The 20,600-nt window shown below is 35.6% G+C and overlaps 1 protein-coding gene across 1 annotated transcript in view; it reads left to right on the top strand.

Annotated features, from left to right (window-relative positions):
• SLIT2 (slit guidance ligand 2) overlaps window positions 1-20,600 on the top strand; it is a 390,513-nt gene that overhangs the window by 223,224 nt on the left and 146,689 nt on the right. Inside the window, exon 5 of the mRNA XM_060147340.1 lies at window positions 15,901-15,972. Coding sequence (XP_060003323.1) covers window positions 15,901-15,972 — 72 coding nt within the window. The remainder of the gene's footprint in view (window positions 1-15,900; window positions 15,973-20,600) is intronic.

Genomic DNA, 20,600 nt, shown 5'->3' with positions numbered 1-20,600 from the left:
TCTTTTCAACTAATGCAAACATCTCTCTCTTACGTGAAACTCATTTTTTTTCTTATCCACTCACAGCTATTTAGATCTTCAGATGCATAAAAATAGTCATCTTCTGTGCAGTGTATTATTTGATTATATATTATAACTTTAAAGTTTCACTAAATAAACCGTACTTTTTAACAAATTAGGAATTTAGGATGCGATGACTTTTACAGGTTGGCATACTTATTTTCTACCTACATTTATATTTATTTGCTTTTCTAAGTTAAAATCTGAGCAAATACTAAGTTATCATTACTCAGTAGTTTCCAAAGTAGTCCATAGAAGTACAAATTTATGATATTCCCGGTCAGACTCTAAGAGAGGTTAAACTGTGGAGGAAAATAAAATTACCAGTAATTAAATTTACCAGCAAGTTTGCCATCTAAAGCAAATTTATGGCTTCATAGTGAAAGATAGTTTAGACACTTTCACATAAAGCGGATCCATTTTCACATGATATAAGTATTATACACTGCTGTTTCAATTTATATAATTAAAATGATATCATTGCACTCTGAGGTTAATGGGATACCCAACTGGAAACCATACGTCGTGAGCAATAAAATAGCAGCATTGCAGTATTGGCTCTTTTGTTAAAAGCTGATGCAGTATTTCAGCACAATTAGATTACATTCTACCTTTTAAAAATCTTTAGAACATGTAAGAGAGATATGCTGATTAAAAAGAACATATTCTTGAAAGTTGCTTTTATTTTTTAGGAACAGAAGGATTAAATGAGGATCTATAAAGAGTGCTTAGGATAAATGTTATTTGCCAGTTGTTTTCATTCTACCTCCTTTTGAAAATAAATTTTCTGGAGAATATTCCAGAGAATGCTTCAAGTGAGGTTTCTAAAATTATCATCAGGAGTTATAATATAGGATTGTTTTAAATCGAAAATGAGGGACATCCCTGGTGGCGCAGAGGTTAAGAATCCGCCTGCCAATGCAGGGGACATGGGTTCGAGCCCTGGTCTGGGAAGATCCCACATGTCATGGAGCACCTAAGCCCGTGCACCACAACTACTGAGGCTGCGCTCTAGAGCCCGTGAGCCACAACTACTGAGCCTGTGTACAACAACTACTGAAGCCCGCGTGCCTAGAGCCCATGCTTCACAGCAAGAGAAGGCACCGCAATGAGAAGCCCGCGCACCGCAACGAAGAGTAGCCCCTGCTTGCTGCAACTAGAGAAAGCCTGCAGGCAGCAATGAAGAACCAATGCAGCCAAAAATAAATGAAAAAAAAAATTTTTTTAAACTGTCAAAAAAATTGAAAATGATTGAGATCTGTTTAACTCTGGACAGAAAAACTTCCTTATGTCATAATGTTTTACATTTTTTCTACCTAAATTACAGATAGTGAGATATATTAATAAGATATCTACATAACTAATATATATCTCTCCATATACCCATATTTTCACAGTGAGTTTTTATCTCTCTGTATCTTTCTTTTTTCTCCAGTATTTCTCTTTCTCTTTCTTGTGTCTCTTTGTCTGTACACACATGTACGTAGATTTAGACAAAACATGTATATATATAATTTAATATTCAGATCAATATCAGTATGGATATGCATATGTAGATAAAAAGCAGGGATAGGAAAATACATCTATTCCCATTTTTGAATACAGTTTTATCCCAAATTCAAAACGAAACACATCAAGAGCTGTTTTTATAGCCTATACAAATTCTGTGAGCGTGATCAAAAGAATATATCATATATTGTAGAGCTGTTGTGGGTATATGGAGGTAAAATTAGGGGAAGAAGACTATAGCTCAGTGTACAGAGTTGAACAGAAACAAACAAACCTTCTAAGAGAGAATGGTATGTAAAATGGGTTCAAGCTGGTCTAAAGTAGTGACCACTCCTTGATGGCCATGGCTCAATAATTGGGCTTCTGTTATATTAAAAAGAATATTAAACCAGTACAAAACTATCACAAAGGATTCAAAAAGCATATTAAATAGACTTGTCCCCAGCACAAGTAGTTATTGATTTTTTTTTTTTAATTTTTTGCCATACGCAGGCCTCTCACTGTTTGGCCTCTCCTATTGCAGAGCGCAGGCTCCAGAAGCGCAGGCTCAGCGGCCATGGCTCACGGGCCCAGCCGCTCCGCGGCATGTGGGATCCTCCCGGACCGGGGCACGAACCTGTGTCCCCTGCATCGGCAGGCGGACTCTCAACCACTGCGCCACCAGGGAAGCCCAGTTATTGATTTTTAAATTGCCTTACAAAGCCTATTGCATGTATCAACTGAAGAGTAGATAAACAAGTGTGCTATATCCATACAATGGAATATTATTTGACAATAAAAATGAACTGTGGATACACACTACAACATGGGGGAGGGAAAGGGAAGTGACTGTTCATACGTCCAAAGTTTCTTTCAGGAGTAATGAAAATGTTTTAAATTTAGATTGTTATGATTGTTACACAACTCTAAATAATCTAAAAACCATTAAATTGTGTAATATAAACTGATAGACTTGTAGGTATATAAGTTTTATCTCAGTAAAGTCTATTTGCAAAAGTTTTCTGTTGGTGGGGGTCATAATTTGTTGAGATTTGATGTTTGCCAATTTTATTTATTAATCATTGATTTAGAGTTTTTTTCAACTGAAGCTTGTCTTCCACTGCAAATGTTTTCATAATTATCAAGAATCACTTTTTAGTTGAAATCTGTAAATTCTGGAAGGAAAGCCTGATGGTTGGCTATCTTTATAGACCAGGAGTTTTTATAAAGTCAGAATTGAGTATACATATTGATGAAGGCTCTTCATTGACAAGTGTACCTTTAAGAACAATTGAGGAAGAGAAAACAACAAAACTTTCTGTTCTGAAGTAGTGAAGTGTTGTTCTCTAGTCATTCTTGCATGAAGATTTCTGAAACTTTTGTTTTGTCTTATTTTATTACTTACTCATCTTGTTTCTTACTGCTAATAAGATTAACTGAAAACTCCATAGTCATCTTATTTGAATGTTCTGGAATCCCAATACAAACTCTCTTTCCTTCTAATTAATTGTTAAATGCAACAAAATTCTGTCTTCTTACCATTCACTCCCCAAATATGTCACCCTGAATATACCTGTATGTCTCTGGTCTTCCCATACTGGGTCTCTTTAGAAACAACTTCCCATTTCTTCTTAACAAACTATCCCCATTGCTTTTCCTAAGACACAAATGCCTTCCCCTTGCAAAAGCATCTCTTGATTTATATGTCACATCATTCTGTTATCTCTCACTATTTAATTTTCTCATGCATGTTACCATGAGTGTGTGTTTGCTCTTTATTCATTTATATATGCCTGGTCTTCCTGGCTATATTACAATTTTTTGATGAAAAAATAGCATCACATCTTTGATATGTCTCGATACATGAATAGTGCAATTCCTGACACAAATACATGGAGTTATATTCAGGAAACTGTTATTTCTTGGTTGGCATCCATGTTTTATTGACTAAATTATGAAAGTCACATATATCCTTGAGCCTAATATTGAGAAAATTAGAGTTTTTATTTCCATCAGCTGAAACTAATACTGTTGTTTAGGCTGAATAATGGTTTTCAATGACGGTTTTCCACTTGAAATATGTGACATTTGTACTAACACCATCATTCTAACTTTGCTGTTACCTTTATCTTACTGATCTCAGTAAAAATATTTGGATCACAAAAAGAATATTTTTTACCATATCTTTGGGAAGAAAATAATAAGTATATCATGATCTTAATATACCAGAGTAGATGATGACATTATCATGTAATGTATCCTAAGAAAGACGTCGAGTACCTATTAAATCAGTAATCTGCTTGAGAACCTAAATGTCAATAAGTATACTACTAATTTGATAATCAGTTCTGGACATTTTTATTTACACTTTATTGACCACAGCCAGGCACTGTATTCAGCATTGGGGACACAATGATGAATTATTCAGTACCTGTTCCCGGGAACTTTTGGCTCTCGTGGGATGTGTCAACAAGTAAACTAGCAATTATAATCCAGTATATCAGTTAAGTATGACACGTTACAGGAGCATGAGGAAGAGAGCCTACTCCAGTATTAGGATATTTCTGAGACAATTTTTAGAAGAGAGACTATTTAAACTCTGCTCCAAAGGTTGAGTGGGAGGATTAACCAAGTGAAGGACTACTTGTGAATATTCCAGGCAGAGGGAAATGGATATACAAAGGCTTGACAGGAATACATGCATGCATATTACATTGTGAGTGTGTTACAGTCAGCCCTCTGTATCCACAGGTTCCACATCCATGGATATGGAGGGCTGACTGTATATTTACTGAAAAAAATCTGAATGTAAGTGGACCCGTGCTGTTCATACCCATGTTGTTCAAGGGTTAACTGTATATTCCATGAGTCCATATGAAAACTTAAGAAACTCCATCATTTCACAATATACACACATATTGAATCACTGTCATATACCTACATCTAATATAATGTTATATGTCAATTATATCACAATAAAAAATTAGAAAAGAAACTCCATAGCAAAGTTTTCTTTTTATTTTGTTGTTTTATTTGTTTGTTTACTATTATCTACCATCCCCAACACTCCAATCAATGATTAAAATGACAAAATGAAGTATTTCCAATCAACAGCAAAAGTAAGTATTTCGTCCTTCAGGAAACTGGTATTTTTATCAGTTCAGCAGTATAATGATCACCTTACCTGCTTGCTTTCTCTTTCGGAAACTGAGCTTCTTGAGAGCAGACCCATGTTACTTATATATTTGATTTCTAAGAACTAGCAGTGTATTCAGCACACACTTCCTCAGTATATAACTCTTGAAGTGAACTGAACTGGACTAATTGAAGTGCAGGAAGGTAACATGTGTGAGTGCCTTTGTGTGTTAAGACTGGGCAAGGCACTTCACATGTTTGCATAGAATGCATCAGATCGTTCAATCTTTGCAGTAACTCTGACATAGCAATGCTTGATATTTTTTCTAGAATTAAAGAAAATAGAGCATGATTAAATGAATATTAGTAACTTGACCAAGGTCACACGGTCACATATTTTTATGGAGTGGAACCAAGTATTGCTATCCAAAACCTGATTCCTGTCCTGTCTCAGTACACAACCCTCCAGGATACCACTGCAGGCATCTGGGGGTGTTTTCCGACTGTTGTGATTATCTCTGTGTTTGGATGTGTCAAAAAAATAACCTCACATGGGTTATCATAAAACATGGGTTATTAGCTCAGTGGCCCTTATAAACTGTACACAAGGTTATTTTTAAAATTTGTTGTCATGCACTATTTTTAGAATCTCTCATTACCTGACGGCTCTACCCAATTAGGTATGTCTTCCTTGAATGCACTTAATTGAAGTGCTTATAGGTAACCAAATGGTGACTAAAATATTACTTGGAAAGATCAATGTTAATGTGAGGTGATGTTATGATACTATTTTGAAGAGAAGAAAGAGAAAGGATAAACATTATCTACACTGTAAATCATTTATTATTTCAAGATTAGTGTCCTGGTTGTAAGATTTTACATTATGCAAAAAAGTCTTTAAAATGGCCTCTCAAAACACTCTGGAGATAGATGGTGGTGATGGTTACACAACATATGTGAATGTACTTAATGCCAATGAACTATAAACATAAAGTGGTAAATGTTATGCTCTGTATATTTCACCACAATGCAAAAAATTGGCCTCTTATCCAGCCTTTTTCTTTGGTCAGAGAACTGTATATATTTTTTGGTGCTTCCCATTTTTTATTTCCTATTGGCATTCACAACTTCCAACTGGATGCATGTAAATGAATGCCAGGCTTATAAACCGAACAAAAGCTAGAAGATACCATTTATTGGAGATGTACCAATGGGCTACTAATGTGGGGTTCAAAGACAATGGGAATAACAGTTCCCTAGCAGACTTGTTAAAAACACAGGTATCCTGGACCTCCCCGAGAGATTCTGCCTGGCATCTCTGATGGAACTCAGAGATCTGTTTTTGCGGTACGCGGGCCTCTCACCGCTGCGACCCCTCCCGTCGCGGAGCACAGGCTCCGGACGCGCAGGCTCAGCGGCCATGGCTCACGGGCCCAGCCGCTCCGCGGCATGCGGGATCCTCCCGGACCGGGGCACGAACCCATGTCCTCTGCATCGGCAGGCGGACTCTCAACCACTGTGCCACCAGGGAAGCCCCAGAGGTCTGTTTTTTAAATGGCCTCCCCAGAGGACTCTTATGGCTGATCCTAGAACCGCACTTTAAAACCACAGCTCCTGGGTCATTGAACTACAATACCAGAGAGCCAGACCTCTACAGAAGCCACCTCCTGTGTGAGGCAGGGCAGCAGTGGTCAAGCATATGAGGTTTGGAGAACAACAGAGCCAAGTTCAAATCCCTGCCCCACTGCTTACTGCAGGACTTACTGCATGACTGCAGCTAAATTATGAAACCTCTGTAAATGCCAGTTCCTTGCCTCCAAATGGGAATAGAAGAGTACATTCTGATATGGTTATAGAAACAATTAAATAAATCCAAGTGTATTGCCTGACAGTTAATTGCCTAATACAAGGTAGTTTTGAGTATTGTCTTATTTCATAAATTCTAAAATGAACACATTTTTACATTTAAGTATCTATGGGGTCTTACAAGTGTCGTAAGTTGTGTAAAAACTTCGATTAAAACTTTTTATTAAGTGCAAGAAAGCACTGTTATCAACGCATATTAGAGATTAGAAGAAAAATAGATGTGTATTATTACTACTATGTTCAATAAAGCTTTGGTTGCTGAGTATGAGAAGTTGCTGAGGTCCTGAGTGACAAAACAGTTTTCAGTGGACGAACAGCACTGACAATCCCTAAAAAAGAGACCATTCATACATCTGACAAAGAATGATTTAAAAAGAAAACTACTCTACATAAGATTATATTTAAGATGTGGAAGAGAAAGGATATGTGTAGAAGAGACAGCCCTATTTATGAAGAATCGGCGGTCAAGTTGCTGGTTAAAAATGTATCATAAAAGAAACAGAATTATCACAAAGCAATGATTGCATCAGATTTTATGCTGTTAATAAATGCTTTTGAATGCATGAATGAGAGAATAGAAGTGAGAGAGAGAAAAGAACACAGCTGACTTTCCCACCTTCAGAGATTGAAATCTTTAGTGCACTAAATCTTGGTTCTTGGGGACACTAACCTGCAAATGTGAAATTCATCAATGCATATCATCTGAAAGGAGATTTATATGTACCGTGCATAGCTCGATTCTCACTATGGTACAAAGACTCATTAGTCTGTATTTCTCCCTCTAATCTCTTTATTGAGCTCTAGTTTAATATCTCCAAGGTTTTGTGAAACAGTGACACTTACCTCTCCTGTGTTGCCTCGTTGTGTCTATCATACTAGATTTTGCTGCTTATCAGGGCTCCAACCACAGGCTTATATTTATCGCCTCTCTTCCTTATTCACACTTATCCAGCGTGTTCTCATGTTTTGTAAGATTTTTCTTCAGAATTTATTTTTCTTTCCCTACCTCCTTTCCATAAAACTTTGCTTATTAAAGGCCTTTCATATGCCAGGAATTCTAAACAAACAAAATAAACTAACATCTCTAACTTCATTTATCATATTGTCTAACAGGAGAGACAGTTATCTAAGAAAAGAATTCAACTAAAAATTTTGAAGTGTTACAGTAAATATGTGTGCAGGTCACCTTAAGAGCACAGAAAATGGGAACAACTGACTTCCCAATAATCAATAAGAACGTTTTATAATTAATTTGTAATTATGTAATAATTTTATTCATATTTAGTTATTTGAATATTAATTTACAATACGAATAATATTGTTGTTTGGACCAGGCAAAATGGCCCTAAGAGCCATTTATCTTAGCTATTTTACAGATGAACAAATGGAGAAAGAGGGTAGGTGACTTGCACAGCATAACATAGCTACTAATAGGTTACAGAGATCTTAGCACGTGGTTCAGCTGGGGGATTGGAGAAGAACTATGCTGAAGGAGGTACTATTTGCTCTGTGTCTTGAACAATATTTAACCCTGCATTTCATGGCGATAGGAACTAGGTGCTTAAGACAAAATAAAATGTGGATAATCTGAAGATTTGGAAGAATGATTTTATAAAAGGTGAATTAAGAGAATATAATTAATGAATGAAATAGAAGGCACAGAAAGTATCTGAGGTGGAAATAGAAGCACAGAAAGTATCAAAGAAGGCCCACAAGTGAGACACAATCTGAAGGTTTCAAGAAATGCCAAGAAAACCAGTGTGACTGGAGAAGAGAGTGTGAGGTGGGGAGGAGAAAGAGATGAGGTCAAAGGTGTCAATCAGTTGATTTGGGGGACTTGTAGACCTTGTAATGCTTTGAGTTTTTCCCTCCTTATGATATGGGACATCAGCGAAGAATTTTTTTTTAACATCTTTATTGGAGTATATTTGCTTTACAGTGGTGTGTTAGTTTCTGCTGTATAACAGAGTGAATCAGCTATATATATATATATATATATATATATATATATATATATATATATCTCCCCATATCTCCTCCCTCTTGTGTCTCCCTCCCACCCTCCCTATCCCACCCCTCTAGGTCATCACAAAGCACCGAGCTGATCTCCCTGTGCTATGCGGATGCTTCCCACTAGCTGTCTATTTTACATTTGGTAGAATTTATAAGTCCAATGAATTTTGATCGGAGTTGTGGCAAGATATGATTATAGGAGGGCAAGGGGAGGAACAGAGAGAGAGTTGGGAAGTTATTAAGACAATCCACAGAAGGGGGGGTGGTGGCTTTGTCAGGGGAGCAGAGGTGTAGGTAAATCAAATTCTGAATATATTTTGAAGAATCAGGGGAATTTGCTGGTGGGTTGGATGTTGGGTGTGGAAGAATATGAGATGTCAATGAGGACTCCAGAGTTTTTGGTCTGAACAAGTGTAAGAATGGTGTCCTCTTACCTGAGATGGAGAAGAATTCAGGAGGCGGTTATTTGACATGATGTCAATTTTGGAAATATAACTGTGGTGCCAATATGGCGGATGCCTTGGAAGGGATCATAAGTTGAGGCAACTGTATCGGTTTGGAATCTCAGTCATGTGTGAAATGGTGATGATATTCTAACAGGGACCATGGCAATAGAGAATGGGAGGAAGAGGCTTGGTTGAAGACACTGCTGAAGTGGTTTTGTGAATGGCTTGTATGTAGTAGAAGGAGAAGGATCTAAAATGGGAAACTCCAGGGTGATGACCACTAGGGTCACTTCTCAGGCCTAGCTCTGGGAGGCCTATATCTTTCCAGTTGTGCAAATACCAAGAACGTAGAACCTTTCCTGTTTGAAACCACTTATATTCACCCTCGTTCATATCCTTCATATCAAGATTAGCTTCAGAATGGGACAGTCTTTCCAGCTCTTCTCACTTCCTTGTCATTTCAGAAAATGAATAAACCAGGCTTTCAGATTTAAGATGTTCAATATTTTAATTCATATGGAAAATTCCAAATTATGCCTGAGCATTTGCAGTAACTTTTTTGTTTGTATTTTTCCAGGTTGATTGACATATAACATTATATTTGCTATACTACAAAATGATCACTGCAATAAGTTTTGTTAACATTCATTACCTCACATAGTTAGAAGTTCTTTTGTGATAAGAACTATTCAGATTTACCATCTTAGCATCTTCAAATATACAATGCATTATTGTTAAGTACGGTCACCTTGCTGTACATTACATCCCCAGAACATATTAATCTTACAACTGGAAGTTTGTACTTTTTGGCCACCTTCACCCATTTCTCCCATCCTCCACCTTCCTTCTCCGGCAACCACCAATCTGTTCTCTCTTTCTATGAGTTCCACTTTTGTTTGATTCCACATGTAAGAGAGATCATGCAGTATTTGTCTTTCTGTGCTTGACTTACTGCACTTAGCATGTGCCCTCAGGGTCTATCCATGTTGTGGCAAATAGCAGGATTTCCTTCTTTATCATGACTGAATAATATTCCATTGTGCATGTATGTGTGTGTATATATATATGCATGTATATATACACACGCATATATATATGTATATACACATATATATATATATATATATATATATATATATAAAACATCTTCTTTATCCATTCATCTGCTGATGGAGACTTAGGTTGTTTCTATGTCTTGGCTATTGTAAATAATGCTGCATAGGGGTGCAGATATTCTTATAAGAGAGTGATTTTGTTTCTCTGCATATATACTCAGGAGTAGGATTGCTGGATCGTATGGTAGTTCCATTTTTAATCTTTTGAAGACCTGCTATACTGTTTTCCATAGTGGTTGCACCATTTTACGTTCCCATCAACAGTGCAAAAGTATTCCCTTTTCTCCACATCCTTGTCAACACTTGTTATGTGTTGTCTTTTTGATGATGGCCATTCTGACAGGTGTGAGGTGATATCTCATTGTGGTTTTGATTTGCATTCTTCTAATGATTAGTGATGTTGAGAATCTTTTCATGCATCTATATGTATTCTTTGGAAAACATCTATCAAATCCTCTGCCCATTTAATTGGGTTGTTTGAATTTTGATGTTTTGTTGCATGAGTTCTTTGCACATTATAGATATTAATCCCTTATCAGATAAATATTTTGCAAATATTTTCTCGGTTCTATAGGATGCCTTTTCATTTTTTGATGGTTTTCTTTGCTATGTAGGGCTTTTAGTTTGAGATAGTCCCACTTGTTTAATTTTGCTTTTGTTGCCTTTGCTTTTGGTAACAGGTATAAAACAGTCATTGCTAAGACCAGTGTCAAGGTGCTTACCGCCTACATATTCTTCTAGGAGTTTTATGGTTCAGGTCTTATGTCAAAGTCTTTAATTCAATTTGAGTGTCTATGTATGATGTTATACAGTGGTTCAGTTCCACTCTTTTGCATGTGGAAGTCCAGTTTTTCCAAAACCATTTACTGAAGAGACTGTCCTTTCTCCATTGTACCTTCTTCACTCCTTTGTCATAAATTAAGTTTCCATATATGTGTGGATTTATTTCTGGGCTCTCAACTCTATTCCATTGATCTCTCTGTTTCTCTGCCAATACCATGCTGTTTTTATTACTATACTTTGTAGCATAGCTTGAAATCAAGACATGTGATACCACCAGCTTTGTTATTCTTTCTTAAGATTGCTTTGGCTCTTCAGGTTCTTTTGTGGGACCAAATAAATTTTAGGGTTGTTTGTTTATTTCTGTGAAAAATGCCATTGGAATTTTGATAAGGATTGCACTGAATCTGTAGATGACTTTGAACATTTTAACGTTATTAGTTCTTCCGGTCCATAAGCATGTAATATCTTTCCATTTATTTGTGTCCAAGAGTTTACAAAGCTAATTTAGTCTCCTTGTCTTCCATCCCAGCTCCCCAATTATCACACTTGTTTTCCCCAAACGCTTTTTGCATTTTGCTATTCCATTCCTCAGAAAAATTGAGTGGTTCCAAACTCTCCCCAAGATGACAAGCACCTTAACTTGCATCAAAGACCTTATATTTGGACCTAACTCCAACTCTCAACTTTATTATTTAATGCTCTCCAAAAAGAATTACCTAGTTCACTGGAGACCCACCATTTCTCCACACTACTGCCCAGTGCCACTCTCTGCCCATTGTCCTTGCCTGCTCCGAATTTCAATTTCCAGATCAATCTTCCTAAAAATCAACTCCAATCAAGCCATTTTCCTACTCGGAAGCACATTTTTACACTCTATTGCCTGGTGATATAATTACAGACTCTTCCCTTGGCAGCACTATCCTGCTAGCTCAGTAGTTCTGACTCATTTTTCTCATACACATAGTTCACAGAACAATGCACTCCCATCAGTAATGTATCACATTGCCTACAATGGTCTTCAAGGAACAGAGCAGATATACTTAGGGGCACAGAGCAAATTCTCCTAGTAGCATAATTGTAATATATATGTAACCAATGCCTCTACAGTAGTTACTGTGCGCCAGTCACTTTGTGAGCACTTTAAAGAGTATTTCATTGAATCCACTTAACAGTCCTGTGATATAGACACTGTTATTGTTTCATTTTACGGATGAAGAAACTGACATACAGAAAATGTAAGCAATTTTTGCAAGGTCACATGGTTAATACCTGATACCTGATATCGCTGAAGCTTGGTTTCTTTAATATTAACAAACAGTAATAATAATGATAATAATAATACCTACTTCACTTCTCAGTCTGCAGCCTATGCTCTTAATTCCTCTGGCATACCTCCTCTCTCCTTGGATTTCTCCTACTCACCCATACCAACACTGGAAGATGAGAAATATTGAGCTCAGTAATTTTCATCAAATTTCAAAAAATTCCCTTTCTATTTTGAAAGTGGCCTGAATCAACCAAGCCTCCAATGACTGTTACTTCTCTGATCTCCTGGATCACTTTTCTAAGATTCCACTCATGCTTTACTTATTCTATACTACCTTGTTATCATCCAACTGTGAGATATAAATCACATCTCTCCAACGAGACTGAAAAATTTCCACAACCAAACTCATAATAGACACTGTAAATTTTGATTTCCCAATTTTGTTAATGGTTCCTCTATCAAAGTTCAAAATGACTTCTATCTTCTCTCTCTTCTTTGCCTAATCCATATCCACATACAATTCACTTCTAAGTTTTGGTTCTTCATGCATCCCTGATACCACTCTTAATCTCTTGTACCTTTTCTGTCTAAAGGGTGGGAGCCCATCCATTAACAAGGCCAGGGTAAACAAGCAATGTATTGATGGTTATTAAGTTGCTTCATAATTCTCATTACTTTTTCCCTAACTATCATAAAAATCTTGTATCTGGTTATCCAGATTTGAGTCTTTGACCCTTGGTATTCTCCTAAATTCTACTGCCAGTTTAATCTAAGGAAGAGTATCTGTCCGGCTCCCATACATCACTCTTCCCTCGCTACCACTGTCTGCTGAAATAAGAACTCACTCTCAATCGGTATCAGAATGTCTACTCCTCACACCCCTCACTTTTCCTTCCAACCTCATCTCCTATTACTGCACTGCATGTTATACCTTCTAAGCAAACCAGACCAAAAGCTACTCCCATAGAAGTTCTATTTTTCTACCTCCATACTCTTGCTTGTGCTATGTATTTCACACAAAAATGCAAATGACATAAGTCAGAGGCTAGGATGAGTTAAGAAAAAGTCTCCTACGTTTTAGGCCACAGGAAGGACATATTGAGATGGATTAAGTAGCCCTCAGTGTCATCTTTAGAAATCCCCACATCCTGACTCAATATTTATCTGGATTTCCTCTACATCTTTTGATACTTCAACACTTTCTGTCATTGTTTAGCACCTGATATCGTTGAAGCTTGGTTTCTTTAATCATAACAAATAGTAATAATAATGATAATAATATCTACTTCACAAGATGGCCATGTAGGTTAAAAAACATAAATTTGATATTATATTATCTCTAAAAATTTAAGCATTGCACATAGCAGGTACTGAAAACTTGTTAAGTTTCTTCCTCCTGTCATGGGTGAATATTATTGCCCACTTAACTGAAGGGACCTGAGATCCACAACTGAATTTGGCTGCCAGAGTAAGCGGAGCACAAGAGCAGAGACCCCATAGAATAGTCTACTCAGGGGGGCAGCGACACATAAGCCACTGACCATAGGGAGGCTCTGAGCCTGACTGTCCCTCACCCTTCTATAAAAGATAAGATGGTAGGTGTTAGCAGAATAAAACCCTTCTAATGCCCTAGACTTCTGCCTGAGGCAGTCAAAAGGACTAAAATCACATTCAGAAGGAATGGTGTTCTGACTGTGTTTCAGTGCTCTTCAGCCATGTCTCTATGAGCCACCTGAAGTCATCCTCCTGACTAGCCTCCCACCACACCCTCACCCTCTTTGAGACCATGACCCTAGAAAAACTGTGCCCGAGGTGGCGCATGAAATGGCCCCAGCTGGTGGGAGGGGAAGACTGCAGAGCCTGGGAAGCAGACAAGGTCTGAAGCCAACATCTCTGCCATTTTTATTCACCTACACAGTCTCTAAAGCAGTCTTTGTTCTAGGAGAAGTGGGAAAAAAAATAAGTGGTGAGAAAACATTGAACTGACAGGGGCACAACAATTAAAACACTATATGTTTTCACGGAGTGCTCTAGCATTAAATTTGCTTGAATCCAGTTTTTTCCCTCCTCGTTTCTTACTACTTTCTGAATTTTCTTTCTCCAGTATCTCTCTTTACCTTCTCCTAGCTCAGTAGCCTCCTTTGAGCACTGTTTCTGACATTAAGCTTTTAAATATATGCAATTAAACATTTCTTAACTCGATGTAATTAAACAAAGGAGGGAAGTCAGTCTGAGATCAATGACAAGCTGGAGAAATAAGCAATTTTTAAGGAAATGAAGTTTTCTTACTCTTAGGGATATACTGAAGCTATTGATAACAGTTCACTTAGGACATGAATGGCTGCCTTAACTCCTACATAAGCACATATTACAAACTTACTGTTTGGAATAAAATATGTATGTGTTTTTCTTTGCTTTTTTGCTAAAGACCTTTACTCTTTAGACTAACATTATTTCTCTACAAATTGCTTAGCAAACTTTTTTTTTATTTGAACATTGCAGATATTGAGATATAAATGCAAATCTCACTTGTTTAAAACTTAGTGCTAATGAGGTCAAAACCACACAGTAAATCTCTGTATCTGCCAGTTATCTCTATTGTGTGGCGAGAAGTGTGTGAGCAACCAGCTCTGGTCATAAGAAGCATTGGGGGAGAGAATGCTGGTGAATTCGTCCAATATGCCTCCACAAAATTGGAAAATGACTCCGTTTTGGCAGGCATGTACCCGTGGTCAGTAGCTTCATCTTTCTTTGTGTGCGTCAGTTATCTTGAATTTAAAGATAATTTTAGTACCTTCATTGTTACTTTAATATTTTATTTGATATTTCAGCTTTCTGCTATGTGGTAGTGTTATTTAAAATTTCCTCTTTTCAGTGACATTTCTTGCATGTGTATTTATATCCTACTTGTTAAAGCTAGTAATACTATGTGAGCTTATAGAATTGCATCTGAACTCTGAAGGAAAAATAATGATCCATTTCACGAGATGAATGATTTTTACAAACTCTCATTTCAACTCAAAGAGTGCTTTTTTTCCCTTGATTAAAATGTATTTCTCGATTAAATTAAAATGCAAATATAGACAGTCTGTGTTTATGGTTATAATAGAATTGTTTAAAGAAGGTTCTAAATCAACCTGCTGCTAATATTTCATGCAAGAACTGTGGGTTTTATTGTTGGGCCAGTACTGCCGTGTTCCATTTTCAAGATTACTTAAAGTGCTATGAAAACTTAATCACACTGCCCAGGTTTTATCAGTTTTTGCCCAGTCTTCTCTAGGATGTTAAAAGGGACTGCTTTCCTATATACGTCTTAAGTTATGTTAGTGATATTGGAGAAATATGAAGTACTAAAACTTTAGAACCCCTTGAAATTGAGTTATGAACAATTTACTATTTGTTTTAAAAAATATATTTTATTACACAGAAGTGAATCAGCTCTTAAATTTAAGAGAACCATATTTAATAATTTATTATGGAATTAAATATCTGAAAAATTACTTCAAGAAACCATTTAGTCCAACTTTTTAATTTATATTAGATATATAAAATATTTGTATTAGAAATTGCATCTAATGCTATGGATTTAATTATGATCCTTTAGTATTATTTTAGCTTTCCTTTTTTTTTTTTTGGAAGTGTCCTATCACTTTTCAAACACATTGATTAAAATAATTCTTAAATAACATTTATAACTTGATCTTTTTTCTTTTTTTGTTATTTTTAGTGACCTCAGTGAAAACCAAATTCAGGCAGTTCCAAGGAAAGCTTTCCGTGGGGCAGTTGATATTAAAAATCTGTAAGTATTTTTCCTAATTGATACTGTTTTTTTTTAAATTACCCATTTTCCAAGTTTAATTTATATTGAATAAAGTGTCAGAAAAAAATGGTGAAAGCCTATATACATCTTTATCCTTCCTTAGGAGAGCTTGTAACAATGAGTTTTAAATTGTTTTCACAAGCTATCTGAAGAGATTCTTGTTTAGAAGATGTCTTGAAACTGAAGTTGTTATCAAATTCATTCTTCAAACCTTGTGATTAATCTTGTGAAATCTAAAGAAATTATTTGATTATAAGGTATTTACAATGTATTTTCTTCCCCTTACTGTGAGCGAATTTCAATAGCTCCTTTTTCACTTGTTATCGGTGTTTATTGGAAATGCAGAATATTTTTTTTCTGGAAAGAGTAGATGATATTTTCTTGTTAGAGATACCTGTGGCCTAGAGCTACAGCTTTTTAAAATAGCTTTTAGATCACCATTTTCATTAAATGCCAACAGTGTGAGAATGAGAAAATTGTCTTTCCCTTTGTGTGAATACTTTTCTTGCATATTTTCCCTCTTATATCTTTATGAAAGAATATATGTATAGCCTTCTTTAAAAAGCAAAAAAAAAAAGAAAGAAAAAGAAAACTATGTTTCTGTATTATCCCTTGATAAATCTTTAATCTGGTGTTTTGTGTAGATGTGGTTTTTGTAAGTGTGGATAGCTCTTTACATACCAGGTTTAAGATCACAGTGGCAATCCTAATATCATTGATATATATCTTAATGAATTTAAAAATACCTTGTTAGCCTTTTAAAATGATGGTTTTTGACTCACCATGAATCTAAAATGTAAAACATTTTCTGTAGCTTTTCCATTAGTTTGGAATGTGGGGGAAAAGGCCCCTGTGTGCTGAGATTAACTATCAGGAATTCAGTATTTCTTAGCTAGTAATAAACAGGGCAGGCACTTTAAGAATTAACTTATATTCCGAATTCTCCATGGTGGGATCCAACAATATTTCTCCCAGTAGCAAAAGTGAGACAGATGTTTTCCTTCGTCAAAGAGGACTGTTTATAAAGCTACAATTTATGGCCTCTACATCCTCTCCTCAATGTAAATTTTTTTTCAATTTGTAGTTTTTTAAAATTTGCACTTTAATTTGTACTTTTTTTAAGTGTATAGGTAAAGACAGAAAAATATAGACTTCTAGGTATAAATGTGTAGAGCCGCCAAAATCCTGGCCCTAGGTTTTTATGAGCGTTTACATGTTAAAGAGATTTTATTTGCTTTGTTTTTCATCTCTAATGAAGACTTAGGGAAGCCTTCAGATAGATTCAGAGATGTAGGGTGTTCAGAACTGCCTGTGTATATTACATCTGATCAGAACAACATAAAGATCCCAATGTAGCACCTACCCGAGTTGCCTATATGTCTCTGTAAAAGGACAGTAATGGCCAAAGTTGACCACCCTTTGAGAATGCCATTTGCAATCTTACAATATTTTTTCTAAAGCCTTAAAACAGGTGTCTTTTAATCTTAGCAAAGATATTTAGGGAATCCAAGTCTATTAAGTAATCCTTCTCCCATATTTAAGGATGCATTTGGGAGTGAGATACCGGTCATGGTGGGATTCTTCCTTAATTCCTCTTCATTTATTCTTTAAAAATATGATTTTAAAAGTTTAGAGATAAAAAGAAAAGTAAAATGCTAGCCCTTGTACTTTGAAGAAAGCAATATTGATTTAGCAGGATTTTTGAAATATTTCTCCCCATGACATCTTCCCCCCTCTCTACCATTTTAAAGGCAGTTATTATGTATACTGTGAGATGAGTTTAGGACTATCTCAGAATCTCTTGCCATTTTTTTGTTTTGTAAACGTAACAAATCAGTAAACTTCATTAAGCCTTAATTTTTACTTTTATGAAATCAGTATAATAATTTCTTACATTTGCTGTGGTTATTAGAGAAAAACCATATGTGAAAAACCTTAAAACAGTAATATGCTACAAAATATAGTACAGTATTCATTCAGCAAGTTCATTCAGCAACTGCTAAAATTTAGCACTGAAAATTTTATACTAAGGAGAGAGGAAAGGAAAGCATAAACTAATTTGCAATATTAGTAATCAGTCAGATAGACCCATGTCTATCATGGGTCAATTAGCCATGGAGCTGCAATAATGGGGAAAAAAATCTATCAGAAAATACTAAATGAATATACACAGGACCCTGATTTATAAACAAATTAAATGCAACAGGTACTGAGGAAAGAAAGAGATAAAAGTATTGATATTGCTTGAAGTTATCAGGGAATACTTTAGAAAAGAGTTACTGAAAGAAAATATAAAGGAATCTTCAAGGAGGTTGGCTCATACTGTATACTGGTGAGTAGTGGCCGGTAAAAGCAGACTGAGAAAGTAAGAATTTATTAAGACCTATGCAAGGCCTGATTTCTGGGTTTCGATTGGTTTGAAGGATTAAAATTAAAGTGCAGTGGAATGTGTGTGTGTGTGTATTGTGTGCGTGTGTGTGTGTGTGTGTGTATGATGTAAGGAATATTACCTTTGTTTCAAGGCGAACCAATACTAATTCGGAATAGCAGCAGTGGTAAGAAGCATAGCAATCTGCATATGGAGGAAGCCGAGTAGAGTGGCATCCAAATGATTTTAACTTTGGAGGTTTCTGTTCTTATGGAGGAAAGGGGGCTTAAGAAACTATGTGAGTGCTAAATGATGATGTGATGATCAAAAGAACAATTTATTCCTGCTCCTCTCAATGCCTTCCATGTAACAGTGAGAAAGACCATGACAACATTGAGACACCACAATGCATTTACAGGTTTATTTAATTAAATAAGATCATAGTTACAATTTTCTAAAATTTCACATTTAAAAAGCATTTTGCTATAATTAAAAAATAGTTCAAACTACATTATTCAAAAAAATTTCCATTTCATGGGACTTTGTGTGAAGTTTAGTTTTACCATTAAAAATTAAGAAGGATATTTGGTAAAATATGTTAGAACTGAGAGTAAATTTTAATTTGTATTATTGTTAAAATGGTAACTGTATGTCATCAAGTAATGACTCAGTAAAAGTCCATAAATATTGACATTATTAATATTATTAACATTCAGTGTGGGAAGGAGAGGCATAGTGCTTTGTCTTATTTATTATTCCAGTGTGTACGTTTACAGTTTGGACAACCCTGCATGGTGCCATAATGGCTAGTGTTTCGAGTCATTCAGGGACTAAAAGAGAAGAAGTAAGGCTGCACAGAAGGAATACGTGCTTTAGTTGCATCAAGCCGATATTTTGTATAGCGCTGTCTAAAAGACTAGTCTAATGCACTGTACCGAGTTTATTGGATTTACCACATATTCAGGCCTTATTCAGAACAAATTCCAGTTATCAGAAGATTTTCACTGGAAGCACTTGCTTTAATCTTGTGGATTGGCTAAATATGCTTGAGGCAGTATCCTGACAATATGAAATTGATGCTGTGGAAATTTTGCAAATTAGCAGATTTTATTCCTCTTCCTCCAGGCAAGCCACAGTAAAACTATTCTAGACAGCTGGACATTTATCTTGCTCTTAAACATCTCCAGGGAGAACTTCCCATAACTTTTTTGCTTACCTCTATTAATTTCCAAACTGGATTAAAACCTTTATATTTTATTTTGTTACCCAATTTTCTCCACCTGCTACTTAAACCAGTTTCTTTTTTCTGGCATTGTACACAGTGAGATCTGAGAATAACAAGATCGTATTAAAATATCAACTAAATAATAGTGTTTATAAAAGTCACTGGCAGCACTTTTACATAGGATTTACATCTGTGTGTTTGAACTCTCCAAGTATGAATTCAAGTACTGATACCATATCATTACCAAATGATGCCTCACCGAAATGATAATCAATGTTTATATGATTTTCCTTGATAAACTTTGTATATATATTTAATATATTTAACACTGACTAATAAAGGCTTGGCTGCCTCCTGATCAGTTTCTGAACAAAGACATGTTACACTGTGCCAGTTTTGTTTACATGTATGCATGAGGCATTTCCATTTAATTGAATAATTTAAGAGAATATTCAAATTATAATAAATCTTGCCTTATTGCTGAGACTTGCAAGATTATTCTCTAAGTAGGTATTTTATGAATATAAAATTTTTCCAAGAGTCTCTTGTTTTTATGAGAAATCATTTCTAGTCATGTTATCTTAGGATTTAAGCAAAGAAGTGCAAATATATGAACTTAAAAATCAAATGGATTGCCAATAGTTACTCACCCTACAAAAGCAAACTCTAACATACCTTACATTAGTTTCTTTAATGAGTTGAACCTGAATACTTAAAATAACTAAATTCCAACAAGCATTATTTTAGGTAGACTTTTTAAAGTACGTCATACCTGGTTTTTATTCTTCTTTCATGTTGCGGTATATCCTCAAAATGGACTCTATGTTCCAAACTTTACTATTTACTGTTCATTAATAGATACATTCCTTTTCTATTTGCTTGCATTATACCAATTCCATTAAATTTTCATCTGTTATGAATCTTACCCTCCTTTTCCAATAAAACTACCTGTTGTTAACAAATAGGTTAAGGAAAATATTTATATTCATTCTTTTATAACATACATTAGTTTAC

This window comes from Lagenorhynchus albirostris, chromosome 4, assembly GCF_949774975.1.
Source record: "Lagenorhynchus albirostris chromosome 4, mLagAlb1.1, whole genome shotgun sequence".
Classification (NCBI taxonomy): Eukaryota; Metazoa; Chordata; class Mammalia; order Artiodactyla; family Delphinidae; genus Lagenorhynchus; species Lagenorhynchus albirostris.
The sequence above is the reverse complement of the archived record's forward strand: the minus strand, read 5'-3'. Positions and strand labels throughout refer to the sequence as shown.